Raw genomic sequence first — 20,751 nt, 5'->3', positions numbered from 1 at the left:
GATGATGAAAACACAAATGTACTGGCTGAGGTAAAAAGGGAGGAACAATTACTTTTATTTCTTTCTTTAACCTAATCTGTACTAATTATACTGAGTTATCTGTGTTTTGCCTTCATACTGAGGACTGTAGTTGCTTCATTTATTAATTTTTAGTTTGTCAAAACAGAACATTTTAGTTGCAAACAGATACACTTGGGACTATTGTAATGCATTATTATTAGGTTGTCCTGAAAACCTTTCACTTGATCCAAAATGCTGCAGCTAGAGCACACACAGGGACTAGAAAGAGAGCATATTTTGCCCATACTAGCTTCTCTTTATTGGGTCCCTGTTAAATCCACAGTTAAATTTAAAATCCTGCTCCTCACATAAATTCTCCTATACGTATACTACTACTACACTCTACTTTTAAATACCCCAGGAACCACGAGTAAAGCAGCAGTATAAGAGGAAGTGCTTTATTGAGCCCCTCTTCTGTGGAACCAGCTCCCAGTTTGGATTTGGGATACACACACTGTCTCTGCTTTTAAGATTAGGCTTCAAACTTTCCTTATTGATAAAGCATATAGTTAAGGCTGGATCAGGTGATCTTGAACCTTAGTTGTCATATCTGACATTGCAGTAGGCCAGGCTCAAAACTCAAAACTTTTTAACTCTCTGTGTTAATGCACCATTTTGCATTTAATCATCAGTTATTATTAATTTCTGTCTCTCTTCCAGAGTGTGTCTTTTGTCCTGTCTCCCTCCCCTCACCCCCAGCAGACAGCCATCTGCTGGGGGTGAGCCTCCCTGAGGCTGGTTCTTGAGGTTTTTTCCTGTTAAAAGAATTTTTCCTTCCCGTTGTTGCTTGGTGGTAGGTGTGTTGTAGAGATATGTATGTTGTCAGCGAGTGCTCAATAAACTCCTTAGATCAATAAACTCCCAACCCAGACGTGTGAGAATAAGACTGATATGTCCTACCCTGACAACCCACAGATGCCAGTATCATTTTACCAAACACCACAGGACACTGCACACTTTTGATGTTCTGGTGGAGGGTCTCTCTTTCACACATTTATTATATACATGTGTGTTTCATTATTTGTGCATATAGTTTAAGCACTAATGACTTTGTTAGGTTTAACAAAGCTTGTAACAATGTTAATTACACATGAAAAAGCGTGCTTTTCTGAAAAGGACAGATACCCACTTGCTCACATGACCCCGAGATGCCACCTAAATAGATAGTCATCTTTTTAATTCCTTTAAATAAATCAGCCATGGTTGTCAACTTTCTGGTGATAGGGACGGTTTTAAAGTAAGCATTTGGTTTGGTCACGTTTGGTTTTTGACTCAGTTCAGTCTCTGGCTAAACAACGAACTTCAGCAGCATGGGAAAATGACATGAATAATAAATCAGAGTTCCTGAGAATGAAGCATAAGCTAGATCACGGTTTGATGGTGGAAATGTTAGATGCTGTTGATGCATAGTTGCAAGAGGTTGCAGCACATGCTGGATTTCATATTAGCCTGTTTTGGGGAGCAGAGGCTGAAGGGTTAAAAGCATGGGATGTGCACTGGTGAGGGGTTCTTCCAGAAAGAAATCCCTTGTGTTGCTAGGCAACTCAGAGGGGGGCAGTTCTATAGATCATTAAGGCTACGGTTCCACACCACTGTGCCTACCTGTCTTTTGCATGATGAAATATTTCCACATGACTCCTTTATCTGTGGCGGCTCCTCTTTGTTCAAGCTCTGCTGTTGTGTGAAGTTGTGTGCTTACACGCTGCCCTTCTCAATGAGGGCTCGTTAAGACTTTACAACTCGATTTCCTTATCCTCCATCTGTCTAAGCACAACTAATACAAATTCATTCAAGAAGTGACCCTGCAACATAACAGATGGATACATGCAAAAGCATATGTTGTCATAAAATATGCAAGCAAACAATTACCATGCTGTGCTCGCCACATCACCCAAACCACCCGAGCATGATATATAATCCAAGCCATACGCAGACTGTTCCAGAAGTTTCAGTTTCAAATAAAAAATCTATTCAGCCATAAAGACTCCTTTAACTAACAGACCTTCTGTAACAGTCTCCATTTACAGTAACTGAGAAAGACGTTAAATCACAATATGCACTAACATGGCTTTATTTGGATCTTTCTAAAGCTATTGCATATACACCAACGTTTTTATGGACCTTGCTTATGAAAGCTATTGTAGAGGCAGGAAAAGGAGCCAACTGTACATTTATTCATCATTCAGTCCTGGTGATTATCAAGGTGGTATCACAGTAAAGATTCCACTAATGAGACTTAATTCATCCACTGTGGCGACTGACAGAGGGCTTGAAAGATCCATCAAAGATCAAATAGCTCTGTGATTAGGCCTATGAAAATCAAAAACCATACCTGATTTAAATTTGGCTGATCTCACATTGAAGGTTATCCTTTTCTGCTCCACTGGACCATTTTCAGTGTGGCTGCTATTTTTACATCTCTCAGTAGAGCCCCATCATGTCCCCTTGTACTTGTGCCTCTGTGATGGGTGCCGGATTTTCCAGTGTGGCAAAAAAGTAATCCTTCAAATAAATTTTCATTTTTGGGAAGTGAAGTCAAGAGGTAGCAAATATGGTGAGTGGGCCAGTGATGATGATGCAAAGACTATAGGCCAAAAAAACAAACAAATTAAAAATTACCTGCACGGTCTCCTTCAAATGCCATCAGCCTTTACATTAGAATCCAGTACTAACAGCTTCAGTCTGGGGAACCAGACTGGGAATCCAGTATCATTGAATACTGGAAGAAAAAACTGATGAGCAGAGTCCTGTTCTTACTCTTTGCCCAGCATTTCATCTTCAAGCTTGCAAACGATTCAGCCGAACACTGCTTAGTTGTACATGTCATCACCTACAATTATCACTGGTATGAAATTCATTCTCATGACCAGTTAAAGGTTGGTGGTGAAATCAGGGTGCACAGTGCACGTCAGAGCAGAATCAAATCTTTGTGGTAGAAGATTCTGACATGTTTGAGAAATTATTATTAAAAACAGAGATCAGTCAGACTTAAGCCAAATGAAATGTTTAGATTTTCATGGCTCTCATCTTTTGATCACTCCTTGAAACACAGTAATCAAATACATTATGCGCACGAGGGAAGCTCAGTGCAGCAAAATTATTTATATGTAACAGCAGAATAAGATGTTGTACAGTTATGAAAAGCTCTGCACTAACATGCAGTTCTTAGTTACATGGTAAGTCAGGATGTGGACTGTATTTCTCTATCCTAATGACACAGTGCTAATCACGCTGGCTGTATTAAAAAAAATACCCCAAATTCTCAACTTTCTTAACCTGTCATTAAAAAGAACTCTAATCTGGCAACATTAGGAGCGTGACATGGTATAATACCAGAGGAGCTGTGAAAGCCAGTTATAAACACTGGGAGACAAAAATCACTTTTAATAGAACAGAGTTACTAAAATACTACAAAATGCCAGATCAGACCACTGAATGTAATTATGTGAGAAATCATCACTAATGACTAGTTTACCTGTTTGGCATCTACCAAAAAATAAACAAAAATAAAAATCTCCACATAATTACAGTAGTACTGTAATAAATCACACTGATGAATAATGATAATGATAATAATACAATATCAATAAATAAATACAGCACTTTAAGTACGAAAAACATTTCAAAGTGTGAAATAGCTTAACATATAGCCATGATAAATGTATATACTGTCCACTAATGCTATACAAACACAATTTCCAATTCAGATTTTAAGAACTTTTTTAAAATTGAATTTGATCAGGAAAAGTACACAGGGGGTAAACACTGGTTAAAAGGAACTTTCTTTGGCTAATTGTTGCGTCTATAAACCACAGAAAAAAGTGCTAAACATCTATTGTTAGGGGTTCATTTATTTATTTAATCTGACTGTACGAATGTAAGAAAATCCAGCAGTAGTTTTATGCCGAGGGCTGAGTGCTTTTAACTCTTCCTAGAATTTGTTTAGCATGTTCGCTGCATAAATAAAGCTGTACTTTAAACTGGAGTACATTGGTTTAATATGTAAACCAGAAAATACATTTTTATCTGTCTGAAAACTAACATTTTTGCAAAAAAACATAAAAACTGCCTTGTTTCAGGAATCAGTCAGACGCCTTCAGTCTCGTCTTCATAACTAAAAAAAATTGTATTACTTACATTTTCTCTGTGATTATTTGTAAAATGACTGCGTCGTGGAAAATGACCAGGTTTCTTGTTCATTGTTAAAACTGAAAATCACATTGGAAAAAAATCTTAATTTCTTATGTGATTTCAAACAGTTTGGGCACCAATAAACTGACTTCACTGTGGGATCTTTGTGCACATAAAAATAAGCCCTGATGCATAAACATCAAGTCCCTTCTGCCCTGCATGACTTTTGCCAGCTGACAGTAGATGTCTGTTTTCCTGCAGCACAGACCCTGCTGTGTGTCAGCCAGCTCAGAGGTTTTTGGAAGGATTTCTAAAATTACTTTTTCAGGGCTTTGGCAAAAACTGACTTGTGTTCAGGTGCAGTTTAGGATGGAGCGTGGAAGCAAAAGGACAGCTAAACTAAAACCTGCAGCAAAAGCGAGAATAGATAAGCTTCAAGTGGTTGAGGTGTGCGTGTGGATGTTTGTGGATTTTTAAAAAAATGTTTTGTGTGTTTGCTCAATGTATGCACCCTGTGGGATTATCACACTGTGGCAGCGGATGGTCTAATATGCCCATCTGCCAATCATTCTCACATAAGCTTACTGCTGTATGGAGAGAGAAATCCACAGAGACTCTCACAATACTTTGTGTAGTTTTTGTCATTTTTAGAATCAGTTTGAAAGAGAACATAACCCGTGGTGAGAAACATTTTCCAGTATTAACACACTGTACTCATTTATTCTTGAGTAACTTGACTGTGTAGCTGAGACTGTTAAGTATTGTCTTTAATACCAGTAAAAATCGATTGTACTGTGCAAACGTCTTGTACTACACATCATTTCTTTCTATTCGGCTTCCAAGGAGCCAGACTTTCTTGTAATGTTTAAAGTGGACTTGAGCTCAGTTTTTCATTATATATCGTTGGATTTGTCTGCTTTTCAGTCTCATTTTCAGTCCAGTCCTTGTACCTGACCATTTTCAGTGGAATGCTTGAAAAGACTTATAACTTAAGACATGAACCACTGAAAATTTCAGGCGCAGATTTAGGCAATAGCAATGTATCTATACACACATAATTTGTCATGTTGTTTCTTTCTTTATTGATATGAAAAAATGACAAAGATTGCTCGAGTTTTACCGGCATAAAACAAGAACTGTAGTGATAGTCAGTGGAGCAGGTCTTATGAAGTGATGAATCAATATGAATAGACGAGAGAGGTACAGCAGAAAGTGTCTACAGCCATCTGAAAACATGGTGGAAACTCTTTCATGGTCTTTGAGCTGCATTTTAGCCAGTGGTGTTTGGGAAGTGCAGTCAGATTTCAATCTAACATGCAATACCATCTGAAAAGCATCTGATTGGTAACAGCTTGATTTTTCACTATGACAGTGATCCCAAACACAGTGCAGATGGAGTAAAAGCAGACCTGGACAGAAAAACACACAATTGCACACAGACTGCATCCCCCCAGAGCCTGGACCTTACAATTTTGAAGCAGTGTGGAATTACGATGACAGAAAGTGGAACAAAAGGCAGCAAACATCCAAAGAAGAGCTTTGAAATGTCCTTCAAGAAGCCTGGACAACTATCTGCAGACTGTTTAATGAAAGCTTGCTTAAAGAGAGTTCAGACTGTGCTAAAGAATAAAGGTGGGCAGATCAAATACGGACTTTCAAGCTAGTATAAACTATATTTTTGCTCTATGTATAATTGCACATATTTCAACAAATTGCTCCTATTTGTCATTTTCTTAGAAGAAAGAAATGAGGAATTTTAGCACAATAGTGGCTTTTTACAGGCATAGGAAAGGTGATGCGATAGTGCAGCAGTGGACAAGTCGTGGTGGTCAGTTTCTCGAAGGAATTTAATGAAGTGACGACTGTTAAGTCCACTCTATTTGCTACATGATCAAGCTGCAATTTAGACTTTCAGAGGACTTCCTGGTGGATTATACAGTGCAGGAAAATTATATCCAACTTAGGGTTTTGCTTCCTTCCTGGTTTCTCTTTAGCAGTCTGACTTTTTTTCCTTTTTTGCAATCCAGGAGAAGTAACATTTGAAAGGTGACGTCACGTTAGCTTAATCCTCATAATGACACCAGAAAACCTGGTTTCCCCTTTAGGGCCGTAGCCTTGTGACTAAACTAAACTAAACTAAACTAAACTAAACTAAACTAAAATAAAATAAAATAAAATAAAATAAAATAAAATAAAATAAAATAAAATAAAATAAAATAAAATTAAATTAAATTTGGGGCCAGGTTTTGTTTGTTTGGTTGGAGGAGGTGGTAAAAGTTGGGTGTAAGTTTAAATTGGGTTAAAACAATTTATTTGTGTTTGGGTCCCTCCCACTGTACTTTTGTTTTTTTTTCTGTCTTTTGACAGGAGAGACTAGCTGAAGAGACAAAGACCAGGTTTAAATGATGTCAGTAGATCCAGAGCAACAATATCATGGACGGACTTCATTTTAATAATAAGCTGAATAAAAACCTACAGGCTTTGAAAAACAGACATTTTTATTCTTGGTAAAATCTAAAGTATCTATGGAAACTGTAAAGATTGACCCGACACTCTGGTATGCTGTATGCTTGCGAGCTGTTTATTGAAGCGCCACACACATGTGGCTCTACGTTTCAGCACACACACTCTCCTCTGGTCTCCGCCTTCACTATATATAAAGGGAGAAACCTCCACCTCTCCCTCCAAGCCTCCTTGGCACCGCCCCCTCGAGCTCACCATCCCACTCCCCCCCTGCAGCTGAGCCAGGGACCACACCACCGCCACAGAAACTTAACTCTGTAAAAAAAATCTATAATAATTTGTTAACTATGATTTGGCAATTTGTTAATTTTGTCACGGCCAGGCGGATCAGCTGCATGCTGATCAGCACGCTCTATCTGTTTGTCTCTCTCTCCTCTTCTCTCTCGCCAGGGCGGAACTCACTGTGGGTTCACGCCCTCGGGTCTCATTAAGATGATCAGCATTTAAGCCAGGAGGTGACTGCTGTTCGTTGCTGGATCGTTGTCTACCACGCGTTAGTGAAGCCAAGCTACTGCAAGTCGAGTTAAGTGTGTTTCCTTTGTGCGTTGTATTTAACCCTGTCTCCCTGTCTACAGAGCTCCCTGGATTTTTCCCCCCATGTGATTCCCGAGTGGGAAGTGTTAGAGTGAGAGCCAGTGATCGTGTGTGTGGATGATATGAAGAACGCGTGCTTTTCCCTTGGACTTCCCTGGAGCCCCTTTTCCCTCACGCAGCGCTTGAGTCCTCCTCCAAACTGTAACAATAACGATCCAGCCATCATGGACTCAGTGGACTCAACCCCCACCCAGCAACCCGTCCTCACTCCGGAGGCAATTCTGGAACGCCACAAACACATGCTACAGCACATTAACCAACAGCTGGCTGCGCTCACCCAAGCCCTCGCTCAACGCATACCGTTGGTAAGCCCACCCTCACCACCTCCGTCTGTTTCTCCTCAGTTACCGGCTCCCGACCCTTCAGCGGCCGCTCCATCTGTTTCCTCCGCGCCGGCTCCCGCTGAGCCTCCGGAGCGATCGTTACCAGCGCCAGAGCCTTTCTCGGGTGAGTTCCATAAATGTGCTGGATTTTTGACCCAGATCACGTTACAATTCCGACAGTTACGAAGAACGTATGACACTGACGGGGCCAAAATTGCCTTTATTGTTCAACTATTACGTGGGCATGCATTGAACTGGGCGCAAGCCGTTTTAAGAACAGCCCCTGAGATTTCTTACGAGGACTTCCTCACCAAGTTTAAAAGTGTTTTTGAAAGAGGCACCAGAGCAGAGGCGGCCGCCCACAGATTGTTGAATTTGAAGCAGGGAAGGCGGAGTATGGTGGAGTTTTCGGTCGAGTTCTGGACCTTGGCTGAAGAAACGGTCAAGTAAAGCAAGCAAGCAAACGGTCAATCAAGTATCGGGCAGCATGGAGGAGAGTTAACAGCCCATGCAACTGGGCCGCTCCAGACTGTCGCCCGAGGAGCGGCATCGTCGGTGGAGGGCCGGTGAGTGTTTTTATTGTGGCCACAAGGGCCATATTGCCACGGATTGCCCGTCGTGGCCAAAAGACAGCGCCCGCCAGTAGTGAGGAGTGTATGGGTGGGTGAGGTCTCCTGTTCTCAGTCTCCTCCTCGTCTGATGGTTGCAGTCACGTTAATGATTAGGCTCGAGACTCATTCTCTTGATTGGAGAAAAGAAAGTATTTCGGGGTGGGGGGAAGAATGTCACATGTCCTGTTTAAAAGCCGCCACCCCCGCCATGAACCCACCAACCAATTCAGCGATCTCCGAACCGCCAGATCTGTCCTCCGTGCCGTCTGTTTATCACGTCCTGCCACAGGTGTTTTGTAAGGATAAGGCACGCTCCCTTCCCCCTCACCAGCTGTACGACTGTGGGATTGACCTCCTCCCAGGCGCACCACTTCCGACCAGTAGGTTGTACAGCCTGTCCCAACCTGAGCGTGAGAGCATAGAGAGATACATCAATGAATCCCTTGCCGCGGGTCTCATTCGTCCCTCGTCCTCACCTGTTGCCGCCTGTTTCTTTTTTGTCACTAAGAAGGACAAGAGTTTATGGCCCTGTATCGACTATCGTGGCCTCAACGCCATCACAGTTAAAAACAAGTATCCCCTCCCTCTGCTGAGTTCCGCGTTCGAGCTTCTCCAGGGGGCCACTATCTTCTCAAAGCTGGACCTGCGCAACGCCTACCATCTGGTGAGAATAAGGGAGGGGGATGAGTGGAAAATGGCTTTCAATACTCACCTGGGCCATTTCGAATATCTTGTAATGCCTTTTGGTCTCAATAATGCACCAGCTGTGTTTCAGGCCCTCGTGAACGACGTTCTTTGGGATTTCATTGACCACTTCGTTTTCGTCTACTTGGATGACATCCTCATCTTCTCCTGCTCCGTCACTGACCACCAACGCCATGTCAGGCAAGTTTCAGCGTCTCCTTGAGAATCGTGTCTTTGTTAAAGGGGAGAAGTGTGAGTTTCATGTCTCAACTGTTTCCTTCCTGGGCCACATCATCGACCAAGGTAACCTCAAAACTGATCCCGCGAAGGTTCAAGCCGTTGTTGACTGGCCGACCCCCTCTAACCGTAAACAGCTTCAAAGCTTTCTGGGGTTTGCGAACTTCTATCGTCGCTTTATTCGCAACTACAGTAAACTTGCCCTGCCTCTGACCCGTCTCACTTCTCCCAAGGTTCCCTTCTGCTGGGATGAACCGGCCCAACAAGCATTCGTTCATCTAAAAGACCGCTTTGCCTCGGCGCCCATCCTCGTCCAACCTGACCTCAACCTGCAGTTCGTTGTAGAGGTGGACGCCTTGGACGCTGGAGTGGGTGCGGTGCTTTCCCAGCAGCATGGTGGTAAGCTTCACCCCTGTGCCTACTTTTCACGCCTTCTCACCTCCGCAGAGAGCAACTATGATGTGGGACCTGCGCTCAAAACAAGAGCGTCCATCAACCACCCTCTGGCCTCCTCCAACCTCTGCCGACTCCGAGCCGCCCCTGGTCACACATTGCTATTGACTTCATCACTGGTCTGCTTGTCTCGTCAGGTAACTCTGTCATTCTCACCATTGTGGACCGTTTCTCCAAAGCTGCTCATTTTGTCGCCCTCCCTAAGCTTCCCACTGCTCTAGAGACCGCCCGGCTACTAACTAACCACGTTTTTCGCCTCCATGGAATCCTCTCGGACATTGTGTCAGACAGAGGACTGCAGTTTACGTCACGTGTCTGGAAGGAGTTCTGCAGTGCCCTCGGAGCTCAGGTCAGTCTCTCCTCTGGTTTCCACCCACAGACCAATGGTCAAACGGAGTGTGCCAACCAGGAGCTCGAAGCAGCTCTCCGGTGCCTGGTGTCCACTAACCAGTCAACTTGGAGCGAGCAACTGTCATGGATTGAGTATGCTCATAACAGCCTTACCTCCTCTGCCACCGGTGTGTCCCCTTTTGAGGCGTCCCTGGGCTATCAACCGCCACTCTTCCCAGTTGTCGAGCACTTTGTTCCCTCTGTCCAACAGCATCTTCGGAGGTGTCGGCGCGCCTGGAGAGTGACTCGGGCTGCCCTTCTCCGCACAGTGGAACGCAACAAGCGCCTGGTGGATCGCCACCGGACCTGCTCCCACCTACCTACACACCTGGACAAAAGGTTTGGGTGTCTACCAGATTCATCCCACTCAGGTCTGAATCCAAGAAACTGTCTCCCACTTTCATCGGTCCCTTTGAAGTCGACTCTGTGATTAACCCTTTCTCTGTCCGTCTTAAACTGCCCCGGAATATGAAAATCCATAACACCTTTCACGTGTCGCAAGTGAAGCCTTGCCTCTCTAGTCCTCTGTGCCCTCCTTCCAGGCCCCCTCCACCCGCCCGGGTCATTGATGGCCACCCGGCTTTCACCATTTCGAGACTCATGGATGTCCGGCGCCGGGGGCGCAGCCTGCAGTGACTCATGGTTTGGGAGGGCTAGGGGATGGAGGAGCGTTCTTGGATCCCGCGGCCCTCCTGGATCGGAATATGGTGCGGGCGTTCTATGTGGCTCACCCTGACAAGCCTGGGGGTCGCCGGGAGGCTCCCGTCGGGGGAGGGGGGTACTGTCACGGCCAGGCGGATCAGCTGCACACTGATCAGCACGCTCTGTTTGTCTCTCTCGCCTCTTCTCTCTCGCCGGGGCGGGAGAGAATGCATGCGTTCTAGCAAATGTGGTATGCAGGGTAGCTTCAGCCACACAACTAATGCTGATCACAAACTGAATCTGAATGTATGGTATGAAAATGAAAATGATTGTCAAGAATCCATTTCTAAGAAAATGCTGCCAAGCTCCAAAATTATACAAGAAATGAACTGAAAATCAGGCAATCAGCAACAGGTTTGATGGAGTGATTAATCCAGATGGAATTATCGATTAAAATCATCTACAGTTGTGTTTTGTGGATGTTTCAGCCAGTGTTGTTGGGGATCTTGAGAAAATTGATGATGATCAGATGTTGATTCACATCCAGTAACATTATTAGAAATGTCTCATGGCAACATCTTCATTAGTCAGTATGAAAGTGGTGCCAAATACCGTGCTGTAGGTGTGATTGCTGTCAACGTGAATTATAATCTAACCAAATCTTTGTTTATCCTTTGCCAGCAGTTTCAGGGTTCCTTCAATGCACTGCTACCCCTGGAAGATGATTAGCATGGTCGCTTCTGTGTCTAGCTTCATGTTTCTCAGAATAGAATCACCAATAACCAGTATAACCACTGATGACAGTGTTTGCCTTGGCAGGTGTGCCACAGAGTGGGGTATTCCAGGGTCTTCTGTTTAGAGCTACACTTTCTCGGTCACCCAGCCAGGCTGATATCCCCAATCTGCTTGGGAACAGCTAATGGTGGCTATGCCCACACGACTACAGGGGTCTAGCTAACTAAAGGCTATTCCAGAGCTACGTTTTTTTGTACAGGTATCAATATTACTAAAGCAGGTTAAGGAACATCTAGACATTTGACACATCTAACAGGTAAATATGGGAAGGGTGAATAAAGAACCCAAGCTAGTAGTGATTCATTTAACAATTAAGCTAATAGCTATGCCAAGCTAGTTGTTATGTACAGGTTTATAATTAAACAAGCCTCACAGATTAACCTGCAGAAAAACACTAAAAACACTAACGTGCAGTGATCCGTATGGGTGACTACGTCATTTTTTTAAACGTCTTTTTATAAGATGGAAATGTGTCAGTTGTTTAAATGCTTTTGTCATTTAATGTCAGTTAATACTTTACCTTTGTGCTAAATATTTTAAAACACTGTGTCAGATAAACTATGTGACTTTGACCATTTCAGGGTCTTGGGCCTTTGTTTCTATTCACTTGCCCCAGTTGTTAGTCAAGCTTCAACAATGCAGCGAAGTATGGAGAAAAATGACGTAACACAGTGGTAGATTTGTGTAGCTGAACTGTTACATCATCTGCACCGAGTAAGCAAGAAAATCTGTAAAAGCCACAGGGCTGATTGTGAATCTAACACACACACACACACACACACACACGCACGCACGCACACACACACACACACACACACACACACACACACACACACACACACAGTCTCTGTGATCAACATTAAAATGCACTAAATCTGCATATAGCCAGCAAGCGACTCAACATGATACAAGCTGTGCCAGACAAAAGAGGGAGAGCTGGGCTCTGAATGGGCTCCAAGTGTGTGTGTGTGTGTGTGTGTGTGTGTGTGTGTGTGTGTGTGTGTGTGTGTGTGTGTGTTTTAAGTCAAAGAACTTGGGATTAGAGGTTAAGGGAGTAAAACATGGGAATCAAGGATGTGAGTAAAGGATGGAAGCAAAAGATGGGAAGAGTGGGTGTGGCACCAACCTCTGCAGCAGGCTGAACCCATGGTATCCAATCCAGTTGTCCCATCCCAAAGTCCACAGCTCAAGTGTCCCCCAGGAGTTGAAAACAGATAAATACACACCCGAAATCTGAGGCTGACTGACTGGCCAATCCTAGCTACCACTCATAGATGTAGCTGAGCGCTTAAGGTTGAGTAAGAAATGGTGTGAATGAAGGGGAAGAGGGAGGGCGTGGTGGGGAGGTAGCAGATGTCAACAGTGCTGAGGTTCTTTGTTAGTAATCCTGCTTCGCTGCCGTGTTTCATTTAGACCTTCACCGGGTCGCTGCTGTGCTCAGGCTGCTCACTGATGGGTGGCATCCATGAGAAGAGGTCAACAATTGCAGGATTACATCTTTAGATTAGATTAGATTTCTCTCTCTCTCCATTCATCTGCCTCTCAACCTCATTTTCCCCTGTTCTCTGTTGTATTTTTATTTATTTATTTTTTGGTTTGTTTGTTCATCTTTTCTCATTTTCTCTAAGGCCCGTTAATCCCTGAGCTATCTGCGCTCTGCACAAACTACTCTAAAGACCAGAGTCACTATCCAAGTGATGCTTAGTGCTCATTTCAGTTGTTGATTTAACCTCATAGCATTCACCCCGTCACCACAACTGTACAGGGTTTGGGTTTTGCTTTAACCAGAGAAACAGTTTCAGAAACTAAAACAAGCTACATTTTTAAAAAAATTTCAGCTTGGGTGTTCCAAACAGGCAAAAACTCGATCAAAGAAGAGACATTGCAGATTAAGATACGATTAAATATATGTTGAAGCTGTAAATGATTTGTGGTTGTTTGCTTCACTTGAAAAGTGAAAATGTCACTTTATCAGGTGTTAAACTGAAGCAGAGTCTGTTGCTTTCACCAATCTGCCGCTCCAGCGTGGCAACTAAGCAACAAAGGTAATAAATAGATAGAGATGGCAAGATGGAAAAAAAAAACATGGAATTTGTTCAAAAAATACTTCTGATCATGTTTGAATGTTTGTGAAAAATTGTTCTCATCTTTCTCACCTCCCTCACACGTGAACGCGCACACACACACACACACACACACACACACACACACACACACACACACACACACACACACAGAGAAATAATGCTATGCCTTTTACACTACATATCTCTATGAAGCCATTTTATGTAATTCCACCTTATCAAGCATTCCAGGCTAAGGATCGCTGCTATATTTGGGTTTGCACAAAGTGAAGGCTCACTCAGCTTTAATATTTTATGTGTGAAAGCACATCGACATTCACTTATGTTGGAATAAATCATTTCCAAAATCAATGTGACAGCAGCGGCTTATTGTGCTGTGACAGTGCATGTAAATATGAACAATACATTGTTTTCTGTTATAGTAAACTATTTGTACATGTCAGATCATGCTGGGGTCATCACTGGTCCAGCTTTTGAGTTTGTTATAGACTTTTGGTTTGAGTTAACTTATGTTCTGCTGCTGTTTCGGTTAATCTTGAGGTCCTTTTTTCCTTTGCCTCTCAGTTTTCATTATTTATTTTCGTACTTTTTGATTTCTTGTTTTATTATGTGAGTGCCCCTCTTGTGTCCTGTCTGTCCCAGTCTTGTCTCTGTGTTGTCCTTTGTCTCTCTGGTCATGCTCCCGTGTCTGTCTGGTCTCTCTGTGTCCTGTTTTGGTGGCTCTCTACGTTCCCTGTCTTGTCTAGTTAATATGTTTGTAGTCCTGTCCCTGTGCTTATCTCTCTGTGTTGTGTCCCTTTGTCTCCCAGTCTGTCCAGTCTCCATGTTTGTTTATCCCAGTTCCAGTCTGTAAAACGCGTGTTAGTCTGAGAGCTCTGGTTCTTCTTCCCAGTGGTGTGGTTAATTTGTGTTAGTGATGTCAACACAGTAACACACACTCCAGAGCAGTTCGTTTATGGTGTGAATCCGACCTCAACCCTAACCAATTATAGAGCTGCTTTTCTTCTAAATGTGGCGAGGTACTCTAGATGTGCAAAGGTCTGCACGAGCTAGCAGCTAGCCATGAAAACAACGTAATTTCTCGGTGCTCTCCAAAAGTCCAGGATACACCACCTGTGTTTACTTTTGTTGCTGTCAACCGAGACACATCTGGTCAGTGAGCGGGCTGAACATTCTCACATGGTTTGTAGTGACACATTGTGTCTCTGCTTCCCTTAGTCGCCCTCCTGCGTCTCCCTCTGTTCTTTGTTGTGTTGTCCCTCATGGTGTGTGTAGTCTCTGTCTGGTTGACCCTGCCCGGCTTTACCTGTTGTGTTTTGCTGCCTTTTTACCAGCAATAAAGCAGTGGTCTTTGGTTTTATAGTCTTTCTGCTGAGTCCTGCATTCCCGGTCCACTCCCTGCCTGTCACTGTCATGTCTTGGACTCTTGCCTCAAAAGGCGTTCAGTGTGAGGATTTTATCCAATACTAATGACTTAATATGCTCACTCCAGTAAATCATGAAATTTCCCCTTTTAAACTCCTGCAAACAAGCAGAGGCTGGTTACAGTCTTTTGTATCTTTTCAGATGTTTAAAGGGAAGCAGTTTTTCCTCTAAACCTCTTAGGCGGCTGGTGGGCCTTTGGAAGTCTTGTGACTCTAGACTGGCAAACTAAGACTACAGTTCTCAAGCTGCATGCACACTGGAACAGATTTTCTTGTCACACATTGCTTGAAAACTGACGGCTGGACATTTGAGGCTCTATTTGTCTACGTAACATTCTAATGTATTCACTACAAGATTATATGTCAAACGGCAATATTCTTCCCTCTCATTAGTAGTCGCTTGTCTCAAGTTGAGAAAAGTTTATAGAATAGAATAGAATAGAGTAGAATACGCCTTTATTGTCATTGTACGTGTATAACGAAACTGTGGGTGCTCCACACCAACTGTGCTGGAATAAAATATAAATAGTAGACAGCAGGAATAAATAGCAAACATGAGAAATACAGTGGGGCAAAAAAGTATTTAGTCAGCCACCGATTGTGCAAGTTCCCCCACCTAAAATGATGACAGAGGTCAGTAATTTGCACCAGAGGTACACTTCAACTGTGAGAGACAGAATGTGAAAAAAAAATCCATGAATTCACATGGTAGGATTTGTAAAGAATTTATTCGTAAATTAGGGTGGAAAATAAGTATTTGGTCACCTCAAACAAGGAAAATCTCTGGCTCTCACAGACCTGTAACGTCTTCTGTAAGAAGCTTTTCTGTCCCCCACTCGTTACCTGTATGAATGGCACCTGTTTGAACTCATCATCTGTATAAAAGACACCTGTCCACAGCCTCAAACAGTCAGACTCCAAACGCCGCCATGGCCAAGACCAAAGAGCTTTCGAAGGACACCAGGAAAAGTATTGTAGACCTGCACCAGACTGGGAAGAGTGAATCTACAATAGGCAAGCAGCTTGGTGTGAAAAAATCAACTGTCCATCAGAAAATGGAAGACATGTATTGTGAGATTTTGAGCCAAAACCTCCTTCCATCAGTGAGAACTTTGAAGATGAAACGAGGCTGGGTCTTCCAACATGACAATGATCCAAAACACACCGCCCGGGCAACAAAGGAGTGGCTCCGTAAGAAGCATTTGAAAGTCCTGGAGTGGCCTAGCCAGTCTCCAGACCTCAACCCCATAGAAAATCTGTGGCGGGAGTTGAAAGTCCGTGTTGCTCGGCGACAGCCCCAAAACATCACTGCTCTCGAGAAGATCTGCATGGAGGAATGGGCCAAAATACCAGCTACTGTGTGTGCAAACCTGGTAAAGACCTATAGTAAACGTTTGACCTCTGTTATTGCCAACAAAGGTTATGTTACAAAGTATTGAGTTGTATTTTTGTTATTGACCAAATACTTATTTTCCACCCTGATTTACGAATAAATTCTTTACAAATCCTACCATGTGGATTCATGGATTTTTTTTTCACATTCTGTCTCTCACAGTTGAAATGTACCTCTGGTGCAAATTACTGACCTCTGTCATCATTTTAAGTGGGGGAACTTGCACAATCGGTGGCTGACTAAATACTTTTTTGCCCCACTGTACTTTATATACAAAAATAAGAGAAAGTCACACATTAGAGTACAAAATAGTTGCAAAGTGACTGGAAGTAGTGCAAAGAAAAGACTTGGTCTGCATAGAGTCTGTGTGAGTGGAGTTACTCAGACCATGGCTCAGAGGTCAGAGGTGAGTGGGCAGGGGTGGGGCGTGGGGGGATAGTGTATGTTAACAGTTCTAATGGCCCAGGGGAAGAAGCTGTCTGTGAGTCTGGAGGTGTGGGGTCTGATTAACCTGAGGTTCTGAGCAGAGGGCAGCGGGTCAAACAGGTGGTGAGCGGGGTGCAAGTGGTCACGTATGAACGTCCTGGTTCTCCTGTGACACAAGGATTGGCCTCCAGGGGTGGCAGAGGGCAGCCAATGTGTTAAGTACCTTCTGTGTAGCCTTCCGGTTCTCAGTAGTGCCCCCTGCGTACCAAACACCCAGTCAGCAGGAGAGCACGCTCTCCACTGAGGAGCGGTAGAAGGCCAGCAGCAGCTTCCGGTCCAGGTTTTTCTACCTCAGGATACGGAGGAAGTGCCAATGCTGGGCCTTCTTTACCAGGGCGATGGTGTTGTGTGTCAAGGTGAAATCAATGGAGATGTGGGTGTCCAGAAACCTGAGGGTGGAGACAGATTCCACCCATTCTCCATTTATAATGAGAGGGGAGTGGACCTGTCTGTGTCTCCTGAAGTCCACAACGAGTTGTTTTGTTTTACGGACGTTCAGCGTCAGGTTATTTTCTGAGCACCAGCAGGACAAGTTCTCTACTATGCTGTCTCATCTCCATCAGAGATGAGCCCAACCACAGTGATGTCATCGACATACTTGATGATGACGTTAGTTGGGTGGGTTGGTGTACAGTCGTAGATGTACAGGGCATACAGAACAAGGGGCAGGCGGCAGGGGGGATGTTAAGGTGGTCCAGTTTGGTTGTGAAAAGTCTGGGATTCTGGTGCTGATTGCTGAGCTGTAGTCCATGAAGAACCTCCTCACGCAGCTCTTCCTGTTCTCCAGGTGGTTAAGCGCTCTTACTATCCGCTCTTAGCACTTAATGACTACAGACACGAGGGTTATAGATTAATAGTCATTGACGCTGCCTATACCAGTCTTTTTGGGTATGGGAATGATGACAGAGGCTTTCAGACAGGTGAGAGCGGTGGCATGAGTCAGGGAGAGGTTGAACAGCCTGGTGAGGATCCCTGCCAGCTGTTCAAAGCAGGCTTTAACCACAGCTCCTGGGAGGCCGTCAGGGCCAGCAGCGCTCCTAGGGTTCACCGCTCTCATTGTTTTCACCAACTTCCCATCTCCAGCAGTTATTTAACATGTCGATGAGTGTGATTCATTTTCTGCGGTTTCTGGTCACCTCATTGCTACAAATCCTCTCCAGCGTGAACACAGCTTCAGGCTGTTACTCCCAGTGTTTTGTAGTAGGTTTGGTGAAGTCTACGTTTTACTGTGGCTATAATTTACCTATTTCTGCTTCTTTTGCAAAGGTTTATTTAAATATTTAACACAAACTCTACGTTTATGTTTGAGTTATTTTGAGTTATTAGTCTTTTGATTATTTACTTGTTTAGTTTTTTTTTGCATGATTTTTCATTTCACTATAATAAACTGTGATAGTACCGTATTTGCTAATAAAATAAACTGGACACATCATCTTGACTTTGAATGTAAAGCTTATAATATTTGGATTAATATTAGCAATTTAAATCTGATACAGAAATGATGTCGTCTTTGTTTCTATAAAATTAAAAAAGCATGTTTGTTTGCATTCAGAGACAGCATGTGCTGTAGCGGATGGTTTATTACGAGGATGCTTTTAGTGGGATTTTCACTCACTCTTTGTGGGAGAAAACTGTAGGCATAGCATTTGGGTTTTAGATGTTGCTATTAACCAGCAGCTCTTTTGAGCTCCATTAGTGGTCTAAATGCATCAGTTAGCTGAAGTACCGTACAAAGACAGCAAATCTGTAGCAATTACACCGCTATAGACACAGAGTAATGCCAGCAATGGAATTGATTTCAAAATCCTGCTCCTCACATACAAGTTCTTGAATAATCAGGCCCCATCTTATCTTAATGACCTTGTAGTACCATATCACCCTATTAGAGCACTTGGCTCTCGCTCTGCAGGCCTACTTGTTGTTCCTAGAGTATTTAAAAGTAGAATGGGAGGCAGAGCCTTCAGTTTTCAGGCCCCTCTTCTGTGGAACCAGCTTCCAGTTTGGATTCAGGAGACAGACACTATCTCTACTTTCAAGATTAGGCTTCAAACTTTGCTTTTTGCTAAAGCATATAGTTAGGGCTGGACCAGGTGACCCTGAATCCTCCCTTAGTTATGCTGCAATAGGTGTAGGCTGCCGGGGGATTCCCATGATGCATTTAGTTTTTCTTTCCAGTCACCTTTCTCACTCACTATGTATTAATAGACCTCTCTGCATCGAATCATATCTGTTATTAACCTCTGTCTCTCTTCCACAGCATGTCTTTATCCTGTCTTCCTTCTCTCACCCCAACCAATCACAGCAGATGGCCCCGCCCCTCCCTGAGCCTGGTTCTGCCGGAGGTTTCTTCCTGTTAAAAGGGAGTTTTTCCTTCCCACTGTTGCCAAACTGCTTGCTCATAGGGGGTCATATGATTGTTGGGTTTTTTGCTGTATGTATTATTGTAGTGTCTACCTTACAACCTTATGTTGTGATTTGGCGCTGTATAAATAATATTGAATTGAATCTTAGAATAGTAAATATATATAAAATAAAGAAATCTTACAAGCTAAAATAATCACAATCAGAGTAAAATAAAAGTTAAACCCATATACCGGGTTTATCAAATGCTAGCACACAGATTATTTAACACCTCTAAACTGACCAGATTTGATCCAGGAAAAGCTTCCCTGGACCAAAGTATTGATCCTTTGTGTTGGCTCAAACAGCCCTGGATTGTCCTGACATAAACGTACACTTTCATCCCTTTGGCAGTCATCTTGTAATCCAGTGGAAGGGATTATTGCAATAAGTCATTTAGGAGGATCTAACCAAATGTGAGGATTTGAAATGTATCCCAAGAGAGATTCGGGAATATGCACTTGGTGACTGAAGAAAAATAGATGCGGTTGGACTGAGGAGAAGAAAATATGCTTCTTTGTTACTCACCTATATCAGACTCTTTGTGGTTCTTGATGAGCTCAGCAAGCTCAAAGTTTCCAGCAATAATGGCAACCTGGTGAGAGAAACAGCCAAGCACAGACACGACAGAGAGTGAGTGTGAGACGGAGAAAAAGAAACAAGAATTTACACGTGGATTTTTTTAAAACAAAAGTAGCCTTTTGTGAACTGCTCTGAGAAACAAATCGTGAAAATGAAGCAACTACATGACGATAAACTAACTGACATTTTGGTCCTTTGTGAAAAAAAGCAATGCAAATTAGCCATATGGTGTGATCTTAGGAGCTTTCTGATTGGTTAATGTTTTCTTTCCTTTCTTTTCCATTTGAAAGACAGATAAATAGTTCATTTATAAATATATATTCATTATCCTTCTTTTTACTCTCCAATAAATTATCAAGTAATAAATTACTTTATTAATGACTAAACATAAGAATGCTTTCTTTCACTCCTGGCCTTCCATGCAACATGAGGCTCTTACAGAATAATTCACAAGGGAACCACAAATGATTGTCTCTAAAAGCAAGAACACATAACAGAAGAAAATTACAAAAGTGCAAGCAGGAAAAAGCGTTAATCACAATAATGAGAGTCTTTTTTTCCCTTCAAATTGGTAAGATCAAGCTGGAGAAGCCTGGAATCTACTTACCTATTACACACATACACTGATCAGACATAACATTGTGTCCATTGAAAGGAAATAACACCGATTACCTGTTTATTATGTCACCTGTAAGTAGTTAGGGTACACACGGAGCAAGTGAAGAGCTGTTCCCAAAGTTGATGTGTTAGAAGGAGGAAAACTGGGCAAGTTTGAGTTTGAGATGGCTAGACGACTAGATCAGAAAAGTGCAGATCTGTGGAGTGGTCCTAGTCTGCAGTGGATAGCATCTATAAAAAGTGGTCCAAGGAAGGAACAATGGTGAACCAGTGGCAGGGTCAAGGCTTGCTGATGCATGTGGTGAGCAAAGGCTTCCTGTG

The 20,751-nt window shown here is 43.1% G+C and overlaps 1 protein-coding gene across 1 annotated transcript in view; it reads right to left on the bottom strand.

Moving 5' to 3' along the window:
- shank2b (SH3 and multiple ankyrin repeat domains 2b) overlaps positions 1–20,751 on the bottom strand; it is a 222,288-nt gene that overhangs the window by 134,695 nt on the left and 66,842 nt on the right. The window contains exon 9 of the mRNA XM_085358502.1: positions 19,759–19,825. Coding sequence (XP_085214628.1) covers positions 19,759–19,825 — 67 coding nt within the window. The remainder of the gene's footprint in view (positions 1–19,758; positions 19,826–20,751) is intronic.

Source organism: Diplotaxodon limnothrissa, linkage group LG1 (assembly GCF_057381915.1).
Source record: "Diplotaxodon limnothrissa isolate DT_005_m linkage group LG1, D_limnothrissa_male_GT1.1, whole genome shotgun sequence".
NCBI lineage: Eukaryota > Metazoa > Chordata > Actinopteri > Cichliformes > Cichlidae > Diplotaxodon > Diplotaxodon limnothrissa.
The sequence above is the reverse complement of the archived record's forward strand: the minus strand, read 5'-3'. Positions and strand labels throughout refer to the sequence as shown.